At 40.5% G+C, this 19583-nt stretch overlaps 1 protein-coding gene across 1 annotated transcript in view; it reads left to right on the top strand.

Moving 5' to 3' along the window:
* The window catches only part of LOC124605620 (splicing factor 3B subunit 2-like), a 95166-nt gene that overhangs the window by 53424 nt on the left and 22159 nt on the right, over window positions 1-19583 (top strand). The window contains exon 2 of the mRNA XM_047137430.1: window positions 19197-19424. Within this exon, the coding sequence (XP_046993386.1) occupies window positions 19197-19424 (228 nt within the window). The remainder of the gene's footprint in view (window positions 1-19196; window positions 19425-19583) is intronic.

Below are 19583 nucleotides of genomic sequence, written 5' to 3'. Positions count from 1 at the left end.
AAACATACTACTGCTGTCAGAAGTTGTAAACAATGTCCGCTTTAAGTAGCTCCCGTTGTTTAGTGTTACAATCAGCCGCGCGTAAAGGAGGCCACTGAATGACTCGACCCGGCCGCTGGTCTCGCGGATTGTGACGTCACATCTGGAGCAAGCACGTCATCAGTAGCACGTAAAGCTTTGCGTCAGGGTCGTTGCCTTCAAGGCCTTCTACTCCGCTAGCCAAGGGGCTCCCCCTTTCCCCACTGCTTCCAGCCACTCCAGCGTCACTGGGAGTTCCGTACCCGTCGGTAGTAAGAACGTTGTCTTGCACAGCCATTACCAAGCACTGAAAACAGTTTAAATATGATGATTCACTCTCTGTCCTCTTCTGACGCTAAGCAGGAGCTGCTGTCCATGCGGGAAATGCTCTCTCTGTGAAAACTCTATATCCCGTTTGTGACGGTTTGTGTACCGGGTAATTACGTAATGGTGTTTCTATATTTCACTGTACTAATTATCTTCCGCAATGCCTTACAGACTACAAAGGAAACAGTATATACAGGGTGGTCCATTGATAGTGACTGGGCCAAATATATCACGAAATAAGCGTCAAACGAAAAAACTACAAAGAACGAAACTCGTCTAGCTTGAAGGGGGAAACCGGATGGCGCTATGTTGGCCCGCTAGATGGCGCTGCCACAGGTCAAACGGATATCAACTGCGTTTTTTTAAATACGAACCCCATTTTTTTATTACATATTCGTGTAGTACGTAAAGAAATATGAATGTTTTAGTTGGACCACTTTTTTCACTTTGTGATAGACGGCGCTGTAATAGTCACAAACGTGTAAGTACGTGGTACCACGTAACATTCCGCCAGTGCGGACGGTATTTGCTTCGTGATACATTACCCGTGTTAAAATGGACCGTTTACCAATTGCTGTAAAGGTCGATATCGTGTTGATGTATGGCTACTGTGAACAAAATGCCCAACGGGCGCGTGCTATGTATGCTGCTCGGTATCCTGGACGACATCATCCAGGTGTCCTGACCGTTCGCCGGATAGTTCAGTTATTTAAGGAAACAGGAAGTGTTCAGCCACATGTGAAATGGCAACCACGACCTGCAACAAATGATGATGCCCAAGTAGGTGTTTTAGCTGCTGTTGCGACTAATCCGCACATCAGTAGCAGACAAATTGCGCGAGAATCGGGAATCTCAAAAACATCAGTGTTGAGAATGCTACATCAACGACGATTGCACCCGTACGATATTTCTATGCACCAGGAATTGCATGGCGACGAGTTTGAATGTGTACAGTTCTGCCACTGGGCACAAGAGAAATTACGGGACGAAGACAGATTTTGTGCACGCGTTCTATTTAGCGACGAAGCGTCATTCACAAACAGCGGTAACGTAAACCGGCATAATATGCAGTATTAGGCAACTGAAAATCCATGGTGGCTGCGACAAGAGGAACGTCAGCGACCTTGGCGGGTTAATGTATGGTGCAGCATTATGTCAGGAATCGTAATTGGCCCCCATTTTATCGATGGCAATCTAAATGGTGCAATGTATGCTGATTTCCTACGTAGTGTTCTACCGATGTTACTAAAAGATGTTTCACTGCATGACAGAATGGCGATGTACTACCAACATCATGGATGTCCGGCACATAGCTCGCGTGCGGTTGAAGCGGTATTGAATAGCATATTTCATGACAGGTGGATTGGTGGTCGAAGCACCGTACCATGGCCCGCACGTTCACCGGATCTGACGTCCCCGGAATTCTTCCTGTGGGGAAAGTTGAAGGATATTTGCTATCGTGATCCACCTACAACGCCTGACAACATGCGTCAGCGCATTGTGAATGCATGTGCGAACATTACGGAAGGCGAACTACTCGCTGTTGAGAGGAATGTCGTTACACGTATTGTCAAATGCACTGAGGTTAACGGACATAACGTTGAGCGTTTATTGCATTAATGTGGTATTTACAGCTAATCACGCTGTAACAGCATGCGTTCTCAGAAATAAGTTCACAAAGGTACATGAATCACATTGGAACAACCGAAATAAAATGTTCAAAACGTACCTACGTTCTGTATTTTAATTTAAAAAACCTACTTGTTACCAACTGTTTGCCTAAAATTGTGGGCCATATGTTTGTGACTATTACAGCGCCATCTTTCGCAAAGCGAAAAAAGTGGTCCAACTAAAACATTCATATTTCTCTACGTACTACACGAATGTGTAATAAAAATGGAGGTTTCTATTTAAAAAAACGCAGTTGATATCCGTTTGACCTATGGCAGCGCCATCTGGCGGGCCAACCATAGCGCCATCTGGGTTCCCCCTTCCAGCTAGACAAGTTTCGTTCTTTGTAGTTTTTTCGTTTGACGCTTATTTTGTGAGATACTTGGCCCGCTCACGATCAATGGACCATCCTGTAGATGTTAGATCTGTAGATCTGGCTGAATAAACGTTTCAGATAATTCTGTCTCCCAAACTAAATTTCTCGCGTGTTCTCTACCACTTGTTAGACGATTTGATGAATCGACATTGTATACTGAGTATTTAGTTCATATTTATAAATTGTCAAAATCGGTTTATCTCAGGGCGATTAAATGACATGCTTTGCGTGTTGAGCCAAGTTGTTGATTCGATTTTATGTTCAATATCACGATGGCCGACCAATCGTTGTCTTCGGGTGCTGCGAGCTGTATTTTTATCCAAGCAAACTGTGAAGTATTGATATCGTGCTGCTATTTATAACTAAGGTCGACTCGGCGCATATTTCCCTTTCGCTTCCAGGTCTAAATATTAATTAATCAACGGCTGCTATTCTACGCTGGCATTAATACACACTTCTGTATTTTTTTAACGGCAAAGCCTCTTCCCTAGTGCAAATGTAGACGAAGTTGTGGAACAGAGATGAGGTGCATGATCTTCGATATTGTGCTCGTATGGAGATTAGTTCCGGATGAAGACACACAGTGTCTAACGAGGTGGTGAAAAGTGACAGTGGAGATAAACGGAGAGGACACTAGGCGGTGGTGACGACCCGACGCGGGCTGGGTATGACAGGCTATAAGCACGGTGGTGCAGATGATGGGGCTGCGGCAAGAGCAGGGCGCCTGCAGCGAAATAGTGCTCTTCCTTTTTCGGCTGTGCAATGTTCATTTTCTGTGCTGTTCGTGCTCTTATTCACAAAAGTAGATAAACTTTCCTTCTCTCGCCCATTCTACATCTATATCTGTACTCCGCAAGCCAGGATACGGTGTGTCGCGGAGTTTACCTACTTCTTCCATTTGCCCTCCTTAGTATTACAGTCGTGAAGGGTAAACCGGAAGAAAATTGTCGGCAGGTCGGGCCCGAATTTTTGTAATTTTTGCGTCGTGGTAATTACAGAAGAAGGGTGTTAGAGGCAGTAATATATTTCTTCACTCACTTAGGAACATGGGCTGTCGGAATTTCCTGTGTGAGGAAAGCACTTCCTGCAATTTTGCTTCGTGTGATTAACACTGACGCGATATTTTGTCAATGATTTGTTCCAACGAACATGGCTTAATGCTGAAACGCGTACGTATTAAAGAAATATGATAAATGCTTGTTGTCAAGAACAGTTTTATTATAAATTTCTCTTAATTTGATGGTGATTTATGTCGCTCGGATCCATTCCCGTACGTGTTTTGTTTTTGATATTGTCCAGCCTTGTGACATACATGGAGAATCCCAACTTTTTCATTTACATTCGAAGCAGCGCTTGTTCACATTTTGTTGATGTACAACATTATCAGTAATACAGAGCCGCCGTGAGGATGATGGGCCTATGAACATTCATCTTGAGAAGGATGATCACTTTCTTCTCACGTAGCACTCCACTGACTTGGCGCCAGTTATCAATACTCATGCTAGATTATCTGGGAACATCTGATGGTACCAACTTATGAAAGGGCCCAAGTATATTTTGATGAGTGGTTGGTTCTCTGACGACGGCACCGCTAATCTGAGGTTCGCAGTATTCCAAACAGTTTTCTTGATGGTTAACCAACAACTTTAACGGTTCTTTCAGCTCAGGGTGCTATTTTCAAGATCTTAGTGGTTTCGGTCAGCTGGGAACACGAAGCAGCATATAATTTCGTTAGTTCAAGGATACTGATATTCATATGTACTCCAGGAGTCGGCAAGTAATCTTAGATGGGGACTAGATACTTCTGAAAATTTGTATCGAGGTCCCCATAAAAGCAGCTCATATTCCTTATTCATATTTTAATTTACACTCAAAAAATATGAACAGCAGGTAGGTATAACTGTATTAGAAAAGCGATAGGAGAAATTACTTTTGCGGTCTTAAGCAAGTTTTTTAAAGTTTGGTTCACGCGGGGAGCGGGTTATGCGAAAAGCGTCTTCAAGGAAGGTGGGCGACTATTAATCTTGAGAGAGAATGGTTCTTCAAAAAATTCATTTTCAGAAATGAATTACATAAATGTTTGTAGCTCCGTCGTAACTCAGATTAGGAAAAATCTTATTTTCTGATGGCTATTAGTTTCGGACATCTACGTCCATTTTCAAACCATGCCTATCGTGTGACAGTTAAACTGAAAACCTGTGTATAAAAACAGCCCCTGCAGTGACGAACAAAGCAGCAGTATGGCTGGTTCAACAGGCCTTACTAGCGGAAAACTTTATTTGTGGCAGTCTTTTTCTTGTGCCTATCTGCGACTCGGAATCTCTGCTATAGGGTGAGTAGCAACTGTCCTTTTCATAATATTGTTACAATCCGTCCTGGATTTTCCGTTTTTGGATTTCTTTTTCAAAGATATCCAGCTTGTGACGGAAGGAAGACATGTATTGTATCAGCTCGCATATTAATTTCACATTTCGGTGTAGCTCGGTGCTGAGCGCTTCTGAACATTCATAATGTCTTTCAGGAAAACTACAGACCGAATACTGCGTTCGTTTGGTAGGAACTCCAGACACGCCCTAGCTTCTTGACTACTTTTTCTTCTGTTTGCCAACGACGTTCAATCACTTGACCTTTACTTAGCCAGCGAACATGGTTGTGCTGCAATGAGTCAGAATGCGACGGATCACACTCGGATAGAAACTCTTAGTACTGTCTGTGCTGCAGAGCAGAACCTCATAAAATTGATCAACCTGATCAAGCTAGCCATTACTTATCAGAGTGGTACTAAGTTTTCCACGAAGGTCTGCCTTGTGTATTAGGCGAAGATAAGATAGTAGCCCAGCATTCTTATCCTCGATTTTCTTTACTACTCACTTTCCTTTGGCGATTATCGCAGGGGGGCCCGTCTTGTCGTTAAACGACAATATTGCTAGCAGTTCGTTCCTACAAAATTTACTTTAAATATCCAAAATTCGCTTAAAAGTGGACATTTGTTCTTCATTAAAAATGTCAAAAGATTCATAAGTGCTATGGCGTGGCAAGGCGTCTTTCGCAGAAGTTCGAGCAAACTACTTTTACTGTCAGCAGCCAATGTTTCGTTTCTTCTTGTATTGCTTGCTGCTGACAAATACGATAAATTGAGGAAACAACGTCCTTTCTCTTTTCAAAAAGTGCCCCCATCACTTCCAACATAATTTCTTTTCCTATCTGAGCCTGGAGATGGCTTCTGGTGTTCATTAAGCGCGCCATTTTGCATAGCCGTGCTGTTTTCGCAAGAAGGTAGACACGCCTACAGATTTCTTTGACGAAATTTTTTTAGAACTGTTGATGAGATGTTCGGTAGCGTGACTTTAAATTGGCACGTTTAAGACAAGCGACAGTTACCTTTCATATGAAGCAAACTGGAACAGCTCCAAGCCTACCACGCAGCGTAAAAAAACTGTTCAATCCACACAGTTAAAAACTTCCTATTTTCACTATTACCTTAACGAATTTTGGGAGGATCCTTATCGATGCAAAGAAACGTTATAAGCTTCTTGTTAAGACCAATTGACTGCTCCTTAGGAAGTCGATCACTCTTGAAGAAGTGACAATAAATTTTGTCTTTTTCATTTAGATTCGTTCTTTATAAAGATACGGCCGGCCAGCACAAAGTGCGTGCCGACTCGCTGTAGAGGAGTGGCTTCCATGTCACAGGTCGCTGCCGCCGTGTACAGCCCGCGCTGAACACGGTGGCCGATGCACAGTGACCAATTTTCGACCAAAGCGCTGGGCAGTTCATTCGTTTGTTCGGAAGCGGAGGCAGACAAGTGTTTTCCACATTTCCGCCGGTCAGAGATGACAGAATCGAGGCGCGCACCCTGCAATATTTCTCAAACGTTTTACAGAAACTAATGGGTAAAAAAAAATCATTATTGCTTACTTACAGCTTTATATGTCACGTTTATGATGTGCCCATCATTTCGTAAATGGTCATAGTTATTGTGATATTTACGTGAAAGTAAGACACTGCGCGAGATTCTGAAAAGTGTGCAATGAAAGAGAGGTCGCTATGATTCTGCATTTGGTACATATTGCATATGTTGTTTTTGTACGAAATTCAAATAACGTAACTGAATTTTTCTTTAGTCTAGGGTAGGGACGTCTGTCACCAATGTCGAGAAAACTGATCTGATGTAGCACACTCATTTGCGATAGCCCCGCGCCAGCGGTAAAGCCAGAGTGAAATGTTCACAACATTCCTCATATTTCACAAATGGTTTCACATATCGAAATGAGATTTTTGGCAAATACAGTATGCAAAGAGAAGAGTATTTTACCATATCGTTATTATCTAAAACTTCATTGTTTTATTCCAACAAATACAAACTTTATTGGTGAAAGGATGCAATTTTTAAGGGCCATCGATGGCTGATGAAGTGAGAAATGCTATGGGTTTTGGACACATTAGACTTTTTGTACCGAGCATTTGTTTTTCATAAGCTACTGCCTTTACTTTTCCTCAGTTCCCCACTTAATAAATTTAATAAACCACTGTTCCTGAAGTCTTCCGCAATGGTCTGCAAGACATGTGAGGCAGTGTAAACACTGGTGTGTGCAAATTCGGCATGAAAACCAGGGATGTGTAAGTTTTACTGAAAATTCGCCACTCATGACGCTGTGGGGCGGCGGTTGCAAGTTTGTAGAAATAATAATTTGCTGCATAAACGCTTGCATGTAGAAATCAGTTTCTAGCTTTTAGAATGTTGTTAATGCTGTCTTTTGCCGTTCTCAACACTGGCTCTCTATTTACTTCGTGGCCCCCAGAAAGTGATTTAATAAAACTTGGAGCCAGTAAATAGATATCCTAGTGCCCACTTTACCTGAGAATGTTCTTATAGCTGCAGCTTATAGCTCTGAGGAATTAGGAGATTGTCCGGGATTTCTAATCAAAAACGGTTTTCCAAAATAGTTGAGTATATTCTGAAATTCACTGATAAAAACCACAAGTATCCCTACAACCTAACTAACAGAGCAGTTCAGAGTCTAATGCGCTGATGCAACTATAAATGTCCGAATTAAATGTTAAAAAAGAATGCTCGCCATAATTTGAAAATATTTCATCAAACGCCACGCTAAATATTTGGTAGAATGTCTGTCCCGCGACGGCACGTGAAAATACGACAGTACGCAAACTGAAGCTAGATAATGAAAATCATTCCAGAATTATCACTTCACATGAAATGTTTTCATGGTTCCGCGTATCTCTAGTAACTTAATACGGCACCCGAGGCTGTTTGTAGCAGATACACTAATGCGACGCGACTACCGACACAGATGGCGTGTCATTCAGCGTCTGGAGAGAACTGGGGCCTTGCTTCCTCGCGCACTGTTCTTATATATAAAGCCGCGGTGCGGACGGCTGAGGGAACGCCTGATCAAATCCGCTATCCCGACTAGCCGCTGGGCTAGTAACGCACCACTTCAAGTTACATAATAATTTATAGCTTCTTTGGCTGATGGCCGAAGAAGCTCTTAATTTAAACGTGCATTCAGCACGCAGGTAAGTATTGATAATAAAATTTTGACGTGGCTAAGTTAAATACTTTGAGCGAGAGAATTAATTAAATTACACTGCACGCAGCAGATGAGCTCTGAACTGTCCCTTTTGAGATCCGCTATCGCTATAATTTTATAGGTATTAAAAAGAAACTTTACACATCTTCATAATCATAGCGGACCTCCAACCTATTTAAATCTAAACATCCTAGCCTTATTTACTAGCCTACTTAATCTATCTTGATTCCTTCAGTTTTGAGACGAAAACCAGAAAATCATGAATTTCCACTAAAGTCTTAATTTGTGAACTCCAAAGTACTGTTTTTATTAAATCATTATGAAAGATGAATCTAAATATAAATTTTGAAGTCTCTAGCTCTGTTCTGTTGCGCCAATGATTTTTTCAGAAAAACGTCCAAATCTCGGAAATGGCTGAAGTTACCGAACTGATATTTAACACACATTAATTTAGTAATATTCCTGACATGCTAGAAAAGTTTTAGTTTATTTGCTTGATTTTTAAGGTATTGCGCAACATTTATGACGTCAGAGCTAGTTACAGCAGACTGGCTGGCACACAACGGAAACTGATGTGAATTTATTACAGCGTGAGTAGGCTGCTTCCCTACATCACCCTCTACTTAAATTTTTTTTTGTTTATGAATGTTAATGAATGAAAAAAAAAATTTAATTACAAAAAGGGAAGCAAGAGTACAGTTTAACTCCCTATGAAAAATCAAAATTGAAATATAAACCTGTAGACACATTTAAGAAAACTGATTACCTACATTAATTATTTAAATTATAGGCATGTTCACTGCCTTTTAAACAATGTCATTACTCAAATTTTTAAAGCAAAGTCATGAAATATTTTGGCATACATATTGCCTTAGACAAACAAACACATAGAAATTGAAAAATTATAAAAATCTTAACTGCATTAAATACATTTTTACATACACAAATTCAAAGAAAATAACATGACACACAAACAGATGATTATCTCTTAGCAGTCTTTTCTAAACCTGAAAGAAAAGTTCACAAATAATTTTTTTACACACGTGGTTGTAGCCGCTTTGGCTGGCGTCCTACACTTCCATTCACAAGGGTAGAGGAGGGGAAGTTGCTATGGTGTGCGTCCTTCACGTTCTCTCTAAATTACATGGGGGAAAGGGGAGGGGTCACTGTGAGTTGTGTCCAAGTCACTCCACGCTTTCACGCAGCTACCAGGCTGCCATTATCTGGTTTGTCCTGTTGAACAAACAAAAAGAGTGCCTCAGACTCTGTTCACTTAATATCTATGGGTGGGTCACAATGAAATGGGGATATATACATTTTATCCTTCAGTATGTTGCTGGAACAAAGTTAACAGAACCTTTCTCAATTTTACTCTTACGGTTACTTAACTGTCATAAAATCGGTCAACAATTGGCTCAAAACGCCGTTAGTCACTTACAAGAGAAAATTTTATGCTCAAGGCATATAATCATAAATCATATTTAATCTGAATTTATTATTTCTGGGCCGGAACACTGAACCAATGCTCGGTACATTTCTGACAAATCTGCATCTTATTTACTTAACTGGCTCATCTTTGATTACTTTATTCTTAGAGATAGTATGAGTATGATTAGTGGTTGTTTTCTCAGCTTCCATGTACATGTGAGTAACTTTTGGTAATAGTACAGTTCTGAGTGTTCAAAACACACTACGTTTAGTTGACTACTAAATCCACTTATTGGTACTTTGCTGTTGTCAGTTCCACATCTGCAATTACGTACTTACTTACTTTGAAGTGTATTTATGTGGAGCTAAAATAATGTTTCACATCTGTCATTATGTACTTACTTACTTTGCTAGTGTATGTACTTATTTAACACTCACTCTATTAATATTTAAAGCATAGGATAGCACATTTATTTCATATCTTTAGTGTATTGCAGCTGATCAGTTTGCTCACGTGGCAATCCATTTCCACTCAATCGGACGCTGAAACCTCAGGTAGTCTCTCTCGGACCTACCACTAAAGTGCATCAAGTAATTATGGACGAGCGTAATGCTAAATTCCTTAAACCTATAGGACACCATGAGCTGCTCTGTCTCTTCTAACATAAGGGTACCTATGGTCGCATTCACGCCTCCAACTCATAACCTCAATATGTGTAGGTGTATCCTGTCACACACTACACTAAAATAATGGCCAGCTCCAACCTTATAAATACTTCAGGGACGTGTCCTTCACGTCTCAACCACAAACACTGCTCAATTCTATTACACTGCCTTTCCTTGCTATACCAGGTGAGTTTATCCTTACAACTTATCTGCATATTTTTCATAACACTAAGCAATCTCTTTCTTACTATTTCTTAGTTAGCTCTAATGCATACACTAGGTTTCACTACCACTTCAGATCTTGCTTGTACATGAATTCATATATCTTTTTAGGTTACTGTTGGTGGATCATTCCAATAAAACAACACTTTGTACTTATTATATTACCAGGGTACTATACATACTTGTTACTCAAATACATTTTATATCTTAATTACGTCATACTTCTCTATTGTTTGTCACTATTAGGTTTGCCACATTAGGTATTTTTCTTCACTAATCGGTAGATAGAATGGTTACATAACTCATGGCTTGATAGCCATGACAGAAAATTTTCATGTCTGGAAAGAAGAGGTCGAAATTTTTGTGGACAGGAAAGAGGAAGAATGAGTGAGACCTGAAAGGGAAAGAAGATCTCACACAGCTGGGACTGCACAGCTGCCACACTGTGTAGAGGTTAAAGAACAACCTCCTCCCTACAGCATTCATTGGTTTAATGCTGTATTGATAACCATACCAGAAAATTTTATGTGTTGGAAGATGATGTCGAAATTTTTTGTGGATAGGAAAGATGAAGAATGAGTGAGACCTGAAAAGGAAAGAAGATCTCACACAGCTGGGACCGCACAGCTGCCACACTGTGTGGAGGTTATAGAGCAACCTCCTCCCTACAGCACTCAGTGGCTACCTATGAATCTGCCAGGTCGATCTGAAAATACTTTATGATGCCTTTTTAGAACCTGTCTCAGTTCTTCCTTTTGATTGACTGAAATCCTATCGATTTCCTGCAATTTAGTTTCTATTTTGTCTAAAATAATTGCTTCTTCTGTATTCGGCTTATTGTTATTAAGATTAATACCTTCGTCCCAAAACCTCCTATTTTTCAGAACTCGTATAGGCAGCTCCCAAGTTTCATGATCAGTTACTACATGTTTATCACTAAAAGGTACTATAATTACTCCGGTTATTGGCAAGACCATTTTTAACTGGCTTCTTTCAAAGTCAACAACACTCTGATATTTTGACAAGAAATCTATGCCAATTAAAACCTCAATACTGAGATTGTTTACAATTAAACATGGATGATCAATTAAATTACCATTAATGTTAAAGGGTAGTAAAGCTTCTTGCTTTACCGTTTTTGACACCTTGCCAGTAGCACCAATTATTCTTAGTCCTGATACCCTCATTACAGTAAGTTTGTCTTTACCAGGTAATGCATCAAAGAAGGACTGAGATATCGCACTCACCTCACTTCCACTGTCTAAGAGACAACGTACATTGATACCCAACATATTCAATATTATTATAGGGTGGCTTATTCTAGGTTGTACAGGTGGTTCCTCAGATTCATCTAGTAGTTCCTTTTGGATTTGTCTCCAACTAAAGTGATCAACATTTGTCTTCATTACATTTAGGTTACAGTGTGTAGGGGTTTCCTGAATTACATTTTCAGCTGCCTTTTCCAGTCGGTCTATTAATTTTAAATCGAAACACCGCACGACTTCATTACATTTAGTTTGCTGAACATGACCCAAATTACTGTAGTCTGAGCGATTCTGCGCCTCCAGACCGGGCATAACATTAGTTACAGCTAAACCACTTTCACCATTATCGTCGGTTTCCTTCTCAAGTGACAACTGGTCACAGCTACTGGGTTCATCGACCCCAAACTGCCTACCCTCTACATTCCCACTTATCTCCTGTTCTAAATCTATTAGTACATTAACATCCTGCACAGGCACTTTAGATAAGAGCACATCATCCTCATCGTAAATATAAGCATGAATTTCTTCTGCTTCTTCACCTGACAATTCAGTATTTTGTAGCTCATCCCTACTGTTACACTGCTGCGCCTTCTCTTTCTCTTCCCACTTAGAAAGCGTCTCTAACACGGTATCTATCAAATACTGTGAGTGATCTAATATTTCTGTAGTATCCTTAGGTGCTACCGACATTTCATCCATCTGTTCAGTTTGAGTATTCTGATCTGTCTTACCATTTCCCTTAACTACTGGCTTAGGAAAAGTAACCGCCTGGTGAGCGCCAGTGTCCTCATAGACGGGAACTAGTTTTCCTGCCTAGGTCTACTACTGTTTCCTTTATTTTCATTATAGTTAGCTGGCATAGCCTTACTTTCCGTACTGTTTACATGCATATTTCTGTTTGGAACAAAAATATTATCCCTTGGACGCCATTGTTGGTTCTGATAATTATTTCCCCACTTCCTATCTCTCTTAGGATGACGAACACCTACTGTTCTGATGTTTACATTGCCATTTTGCTCGTTCCTAAAATTACTATTATTATTATTGGCATTACGGTTATTACGTGCTTGCTCCTCATTGGCAGCAACACGTTCTACACGTTCCAAATATTCAATGAAACGATCCAGATTGTCTCTAGGGGCTGATATAATTCTAGTTTGCCAGTACCATGGCAGTTTGGCTTCCAGACCTAGTATAATCATTTCTGGTTTTAGCTTTTCCGCCAAATGTGACAAACGTGAAATCCATGACCTAGCAAACTCTTTAATTGATTCCTTGCCTGCATTGAAGCGTTTCCCACTCCAAAATTCTCTCAATACTTCATTTTCCTTATTGCTAGACCAATACTCATTAATAAAAGCTGTTTTAAATTCCGCTAATGTTTTACATTTCAACATAACATCAGCTGACCAACGCATGGCGTCACCTGCTAAATGGCTTCTAACAAATGAGATTTTCTCTCGCTCAGACCAAGTTGGTGGAATCACATCTTCAAAATCGTTCCAGAAATCTAGCGGGTGAATATTTTTATCTGGATCAAACCGCAAGAACTGCCGACACCCGATAAAAGCGGCATTTGCAGCTACAACTTGTTGTATACTACCATTACCAGAAGTTACTGAAGCTACTTTACTTTCAATGTTAGCAATGTTAGTACTGATATTTTCTACTTTCATTTCAACATTATCTACTCTTTGCACAATATGAGTAGTGTCAGTTTTGATTGCTTCTACTTCTGCTTGACATATGTTTACTTTTATATTAACATCTTTAAATCTATCTGAGCACAGTTCAGATTCCGCTTCGATCTTTTCTGTTAACTTTTGCTCCAGCTTCGCATCTTCCATTTGGAAGTCTTTGCGAACCTCAGCAACTTCGGATTTAACTGTTTTATACATTTCAGAAAACTGTTGAGCAACCTTTTTCTTAATATCCTCATGATTGCAATCAATTTTATAATTCAAACTGTCTAGATCCTCTTTCAACTTATTGCAACCAGCCTTGAAGGTATCGTCCATTACCTCCAATCGTTTATTAAAATTAGTTTCACTGGCCACAATCCTGTTATTTATCTCAATTATATTAGATTTTAATTCAGCATTCATTCTAGCATTACTGGCTGACATTTCAGCATTACTGCTTTTGACCTCAGTTATTTCAGACTTTAATTCAGCATTGCTGGCAGCTATTGCTTGTAATATAACATTTAAATCAACAGCCCCAGCATCTTTGGGTTGCTCACGAGCTGGCTTTTTATCACACTCAGGTGACGAAAAACTAGCTCCAATACCAGAATCATCAAAATTAAATGAAACTTCTGATTGATTAGTCATATCTAACTTCTCCTTCTTAAACTCTACCATCTCTGATGACTGTTTCATTTTTAATTCATCAGAGAAACTATCATCCAATAAATTTACCATTTCTACTTTCCGCTTTACTACAGCGGTCTCTATTATTGAATCATTGCCCCTTCGCACACTACTGTCAGGAGACAAATACTTCATATTTCACTTTAACATTACTACTTTCATGCATATTTACACTCGAACCGTTGTCTGTGTTTACAGTTCCCTCAACAGACATAGGTTCTAATTTAAGTTTAACCTCAGTTTCTTTCGGCGGTTCCATCGCCAACAGTCTTTTAGTGCAGGTTAGTAAAATTTTTAACAGCTTTTCACTTAACTTAGTTCCTTCTGCACGACGTATGGCGTTGCCAGCGCGGTGTACCAGGATTCCTGATGCGACGTGGCACGTTGAACTGCAGACGGCTCTCCGACGGCTGTTGTGTGTTTGCGTGGCCCGCAATTGCAGGCTCTGCGCCGGCTGCTCCAGGGGACGATTGCGGTACAGCGAGACTGGCTTCTCGCGATGCCGGCAGCACCGCTAGACTCAGTGCCAGCTCCGTCAATCCAGATGCGTTGTTAATCCAATTGCGTCGTCCACATGCACACGTAACACATTCACTGTTCTATTCTCAGTTGCGTGTCGCATTTCACTCGCGAATCCGAATAGTTAAAAATCACTTTCACTTAGTCGATTTCCCGGCCGATGCACCATATGTGGGGCGGCGGTTGCAAGTTTGTAGAAATAATAATTTGCTGCATAAACGCTTGCATGTAGAAATCAGTTTCTAGCTTTTAGAATGTTGTTAATGCTGTCTTTTGCCGTTCTCAACACTGGCTCTCTATTTACTTCGTGGCCCCCAGAAAGTGATTTAATAAAACTTGGAGCCAGTAAATAGATATCCTAGTGCCCACTTTACCTGAGAATGTTCTTATAGCTGCAGCTTATAGCTCTGAGGAATTAGGAGATTGTCCGGGATTTCTAATCAAAAACGGTTTTCCAAAATAGTTGAGTATATTCTGAAATTCACTGATAAAAACCACAAGTATCCCTACAACCTAACTAACAGAGCAGTTCAGAGTCTAATGCGCTGATGCAACTATAAATGTCCGAATTAAATGTTAAAAAAGAATGCTCGCCATAATTTGAAAATATTTCATCAAACGCCACGCTAAATATTTGGTAGAATGTCTGTCCCGCGACGGCACGTGAAAATACGACAGTACGCAAACTGAAGCTAGATAATGAAAATCATTCCAGAATTATCACTTCACCTGAAATGTTTTCATGGTTCCGCGTATCTCTAGTAACTTAATACGGCACCCGAGGCTGTTTGTAGCAGATACACTAATGCGACGCGACTACCGACACAGATGGCGTGTCATTCAGCGTCTGGAGAGAACTGGGGCCTTGCTTCCTCGCGCAGTGTTCTTATATATAAAGCCGCGGTGCGGACGGCTGAGGGAACGCCTGATCAAATCCGCTATCCCGACTAGCCGCTGGGCTAGTAACGCACCACTTCAAGTTACATAATAATTTATAGCTTCTTTGGCTGATGGCCGAAGAACCTCTTAATTTAAACGTGCATTCAGCACGCAGGTAAGTATTGATAATAAAATTTTGACGTGGCTAAGTTAAATACTTTGAGCGAGAGAATTAATTAAATTACACTGCACGCAGCAGATGAGCTCTGAACTGTCCCTTTTGAGATCCGCTATCGCTATAATTTTATAGGTATTAAAAAGAAACTTTACACATCTTCATAATCATAGCGGACCTCCAACCTATTTAAATCTAAACATCCTAGCCTTATTTACTAGCCTACTTAATCTATCTTGCTTCCTTCAGTTTTGAGACGAAAACCAGAAAATCATGAATTTCCACTAAAGTCTTAATTTGTGAAATCCAAAGTACTGTTTTTATTAAATCATTATGAAAGATGAATCTAAATATAAATTTTGAAGTCTCTAGCTCTGTTCTGTTGCGCCAATGATTTTTTCAGAAAAACGTCCAAATCTCGGAAATGGCTGAAGTTATCGAACTGATATTTAACACACATTAATTTAGTAATATTCCTGACATGCTAGAAAAGTTTGTTCATTTGCTTGATTTTTAAGGTATTGCGCAACATTTATGACGTCAGAGCTAGTTACAGCAGACTGGCTGGCACACAACGGAAACTGATGTGAATTTATTACAGCGTGAGTAGGCTGCTTCCCTACAACGCTTCTCTGAAAATGACAAATGGTTAACAAGCCAGGCGAAAATAAATTGCTGCACTTTCGACAGAATTATTTTTAGATACTGAAGAAAGTAGAGGTGACAGTAGATCTTCATAAATGGTTACGATGCAAATGTGGGCATGGAGGAGCCCCACTTAATATTTACAAAAAAAATGTGCGCTTAGGCTTCAGTTTAGAGCGGCGTTTCCCCTAAAGCGCTCGGCGTTTCCCCTAAAGCGCTCGGCGTTTCCCCTAAAGCGCTCGGCGTTTCCCCTAAAGCGCTCGGCGTTTCCCCTAAAGCGCTCGGCGTTTCCCCTAAAGCGCTCGGCGTTTCCCCTAAAGCGCTCGGCGTTTCCCCTAAAGCGCTCGGCGTTTCCCCTAAAGCGCTCGGCGTTTCCCCTAAAGCGCTCGGCGTTTCCCCTAAAGCGCTCGGCGTTTCCCCCTTATATATTTAATATATAGTTATATATTACATATATTTAAAAAATATCTATATATTACATATATTTAAAAAATATCTATATATTACATATATTTAAAAAATATCTATATATTACATATATTTAAAAAATATCTATATATTACATATATTTAAAAAATATCTATATATTACATATATTTAAAAAATATCTGTCCGAATGTTTATTAGAGTATCGTGTAAATATAGGAAATAAATGGGTCAAGAACTTACCGAGAGTTTTTGTAACAACGTTAAACTAAAACTTGGAGTATAGATAAACAGTTCTGTCCTTTTATCCAGTCAGATTTTTTAATTTCCCTTAAAAAGTATCTGCTACTGTTTCCCTTAATCTTGTCCTGTGGCTCTATTTGCCAGTGGCTATCAACCACTGTATGGGAGTAGACGGATCCTGGGTTGTTGATAGTGATATATTTGGTAATAGTCGGACTGATTGCTGGATGGTCAGTGTTCTGTATTACACACGAGTAGCCTCGGATCCACGATATTTACGAACCGGGGCAAAAATGTGATAGTGGCCTCCCCTCTCCCCTCCCCTGCGACCGCTTGAGATAGGACTACAAAAATCTAAAAATCGGTCGGTTTTTCAAAAATGAGGTCGTTCTGTAGCACCCATCTGTCTGAAGAATTTCATATATAATACATGAGTCAGAGGAAACGTAAGACAGGTTATTTGGTCTTATATGTGCCAAAATGGTGTCGCAGCTCTTCACAGAACATTCTCCTATCGCACCTCACTGTATTTCGCTCTACAGAATTCAAACGTGTAATTTTTTGTAATGGCAGCCATCAAACCTATATCAAGGACAGTGGAAATCAAAATGTCCTGTGGTGCCTCTCCTGCTCCCAGTCAGACGGTTTGACATCCGAACCCCTTTAAAAAAAATCTCAATAGTGGGTGGGATTATTTGTGATCAGGAGAATAAAACTCTTCTGAAAGTTTTTTCTTTATTGCCTATTACCTATTAAGTTTCTCTTTCGTGTGACACACAAATTAAAGGTGGGAAACTTAAAAGCAATAAAGACTAGAGGCAAGCAAGACAGTACACATTTCTTGAATCCTTAGGTCCCAGCAATTTTTTTTTCACTCTAATCTTGTTACGGCTTTAAACGGAGTGCTTTCCTTACTGCAAAAGGATCTATTACCTCATCAAAGTTCATTAAACGTTTTGCTACATGGAGAATCAAAATGTCGCTGTTTAATTCCGAAAAAGCTGTTAATACGAATAGTACCCAAGATGGGTGTGGTATGGTTTCTCGATTTGATTGCCTCTATTTTGTCACTGTCTGCTAGATAAAACGAAATAGGCCTTTCTAATATTGCAGCAGTTGTAATACTCGGAAAATATGCGAGACTGTTTTGGCACAAACTCATTTTTATCTACCTCATTCACTAAGAACCAATATCAAATGCCTATTAGGCCTACTAGAAGCAAAAAGTCTTACGTGAGGAAACAGTTTCATATTTCATTCGTATGCTCCAGTTTCTCAAGCTGGGTCTGGACTCTTTCAACGCTCGTGACATTATAGAGATCGAAAATGGTGGTAGGACGAAATATTTGTATAAATCTGGAATGGTCATATTCTTTCATATAATTTATGTGATGTCCCCGTTTCTTCTTCCTTGTTCTAATAAACAATCTTGTTAAAATTTATTCTCCGGTTTTCACCAACCATGCCAGAATCACCGCTTTAGTTATCCAGCGTTTATTCTCCGGTTAAGCGTTATTACATGCTCGTACAACGCGTTTTCCGCGCTGCTCCGAGAATAGAAGGAAGCAGGTGCTAAGAGGGGAAAATTGGCCCTTAGTAACTCGCGATGTGGCAAAAAATTTTCTGTCAATTTCATTTTCTTGGATACACCGAGATGATAATAGAATCTTTCTTACTCGTTATTCCAGTTAGTCGTTCAAATATATGTCATGTGAATCTAGGGATTTCGCCAATAATTGTAACAATGCTTATCATTTGCACATCCAATCAACAACATAAACAGATGCAGTGGGGATTCCCCTGGTATAGACGTCACATACATTATGCACACATTCAAAAATTAACGTCCGATTCGTCTAGATGGCAATTTAGAATGTGTTCAAAAACAAACAGGGATGCGTTTCAAAATCATACGAACAATCGATAGATCGACGTGCGCTGGATGCTAGGCGCTTTGTGAAACAATGTACTTCAACAATATAAATTTCGCGCCTGCCCCCCTCCCCCCCCACCCCCACCTTGAAAGTGCCGCCCGGGGCAGGTACCCCGCTTTGTCGCCCCCACCCTCCCTCTACATTTGGGCCTGCACATGAATAGTTACAGTTAAGAAAAATTAATAATATACTTGATTTTACTGTTATAATCCAACTGAAACTCTGATGAGGTTCAAAGTGTAGGTGGCATTCTGTTGAAAGATACTTCACAAATGTTTCTTTGTTTTCTGGTCTCCATCTAATGGTTGCAGAACACCAGAAAAGTTTTTCTATGTTTTATAATGAAGCAATCATGCGTTTGTAACGGAACACCGCTTACACCACCACCACCACCACCACCACCACCACCACCAACAACAACAACAACAACAACAACATTTAGCTCCAGCTAGGACGTGAGCACGCAATTGGTTGCAGACGAGCTGGGCATCGAGTTGTTCGCGGTGCACGCCAACATCAACAAGCCGATGGGCCTGCTGGAGGCGGGCCAGATCTCGGTGGACATCACCAAGCCCAAGGCCGGCCGCTGGGTCTACGAGGACCGCCGCGTGCGCCTCAAGCCTGGTGACGTCATCAACTACTGGCTGTACGTGCAGGCCGACGGCCTGGGCTACCGCCGGGACGACCAGAACTTCACAGTTAAAGGTGAGCGGAGGGAGGCACCGGTTCGTGCGTCTCTGACTGCTCCATGTAGTACGAGGAAACGCTCTAAGTTGGCTGTTCCATTTCTTTTCACAGCATAGAATTTTGTTTGTTGTAATTAGGCAGAAAACATGTCTGATGCAGCTCTCGTTGCTAGTATAT

Source organism: Schistocerca americana, chromosome 3 (genome assembly GCF_021461395.2).
Source record: "Schistocerca americana isolate TAMUIC-IGC-003095 chromosome 3, iqSchAmer2.1, whole genome shotgun sequence".
In the NCBI taxonomy this organism is placed as follows: domain Eukaryota; kingdom Metazoa; phylum Arthropoda; class Insecta; order Orthoptera; family Acrididae; genus Schistocerca; species Schistocerca americana.
Note: the sequence above shows the minus strand (reverse complement) of the source record. Positions and strands in the feature narration are given on the sequence as shown.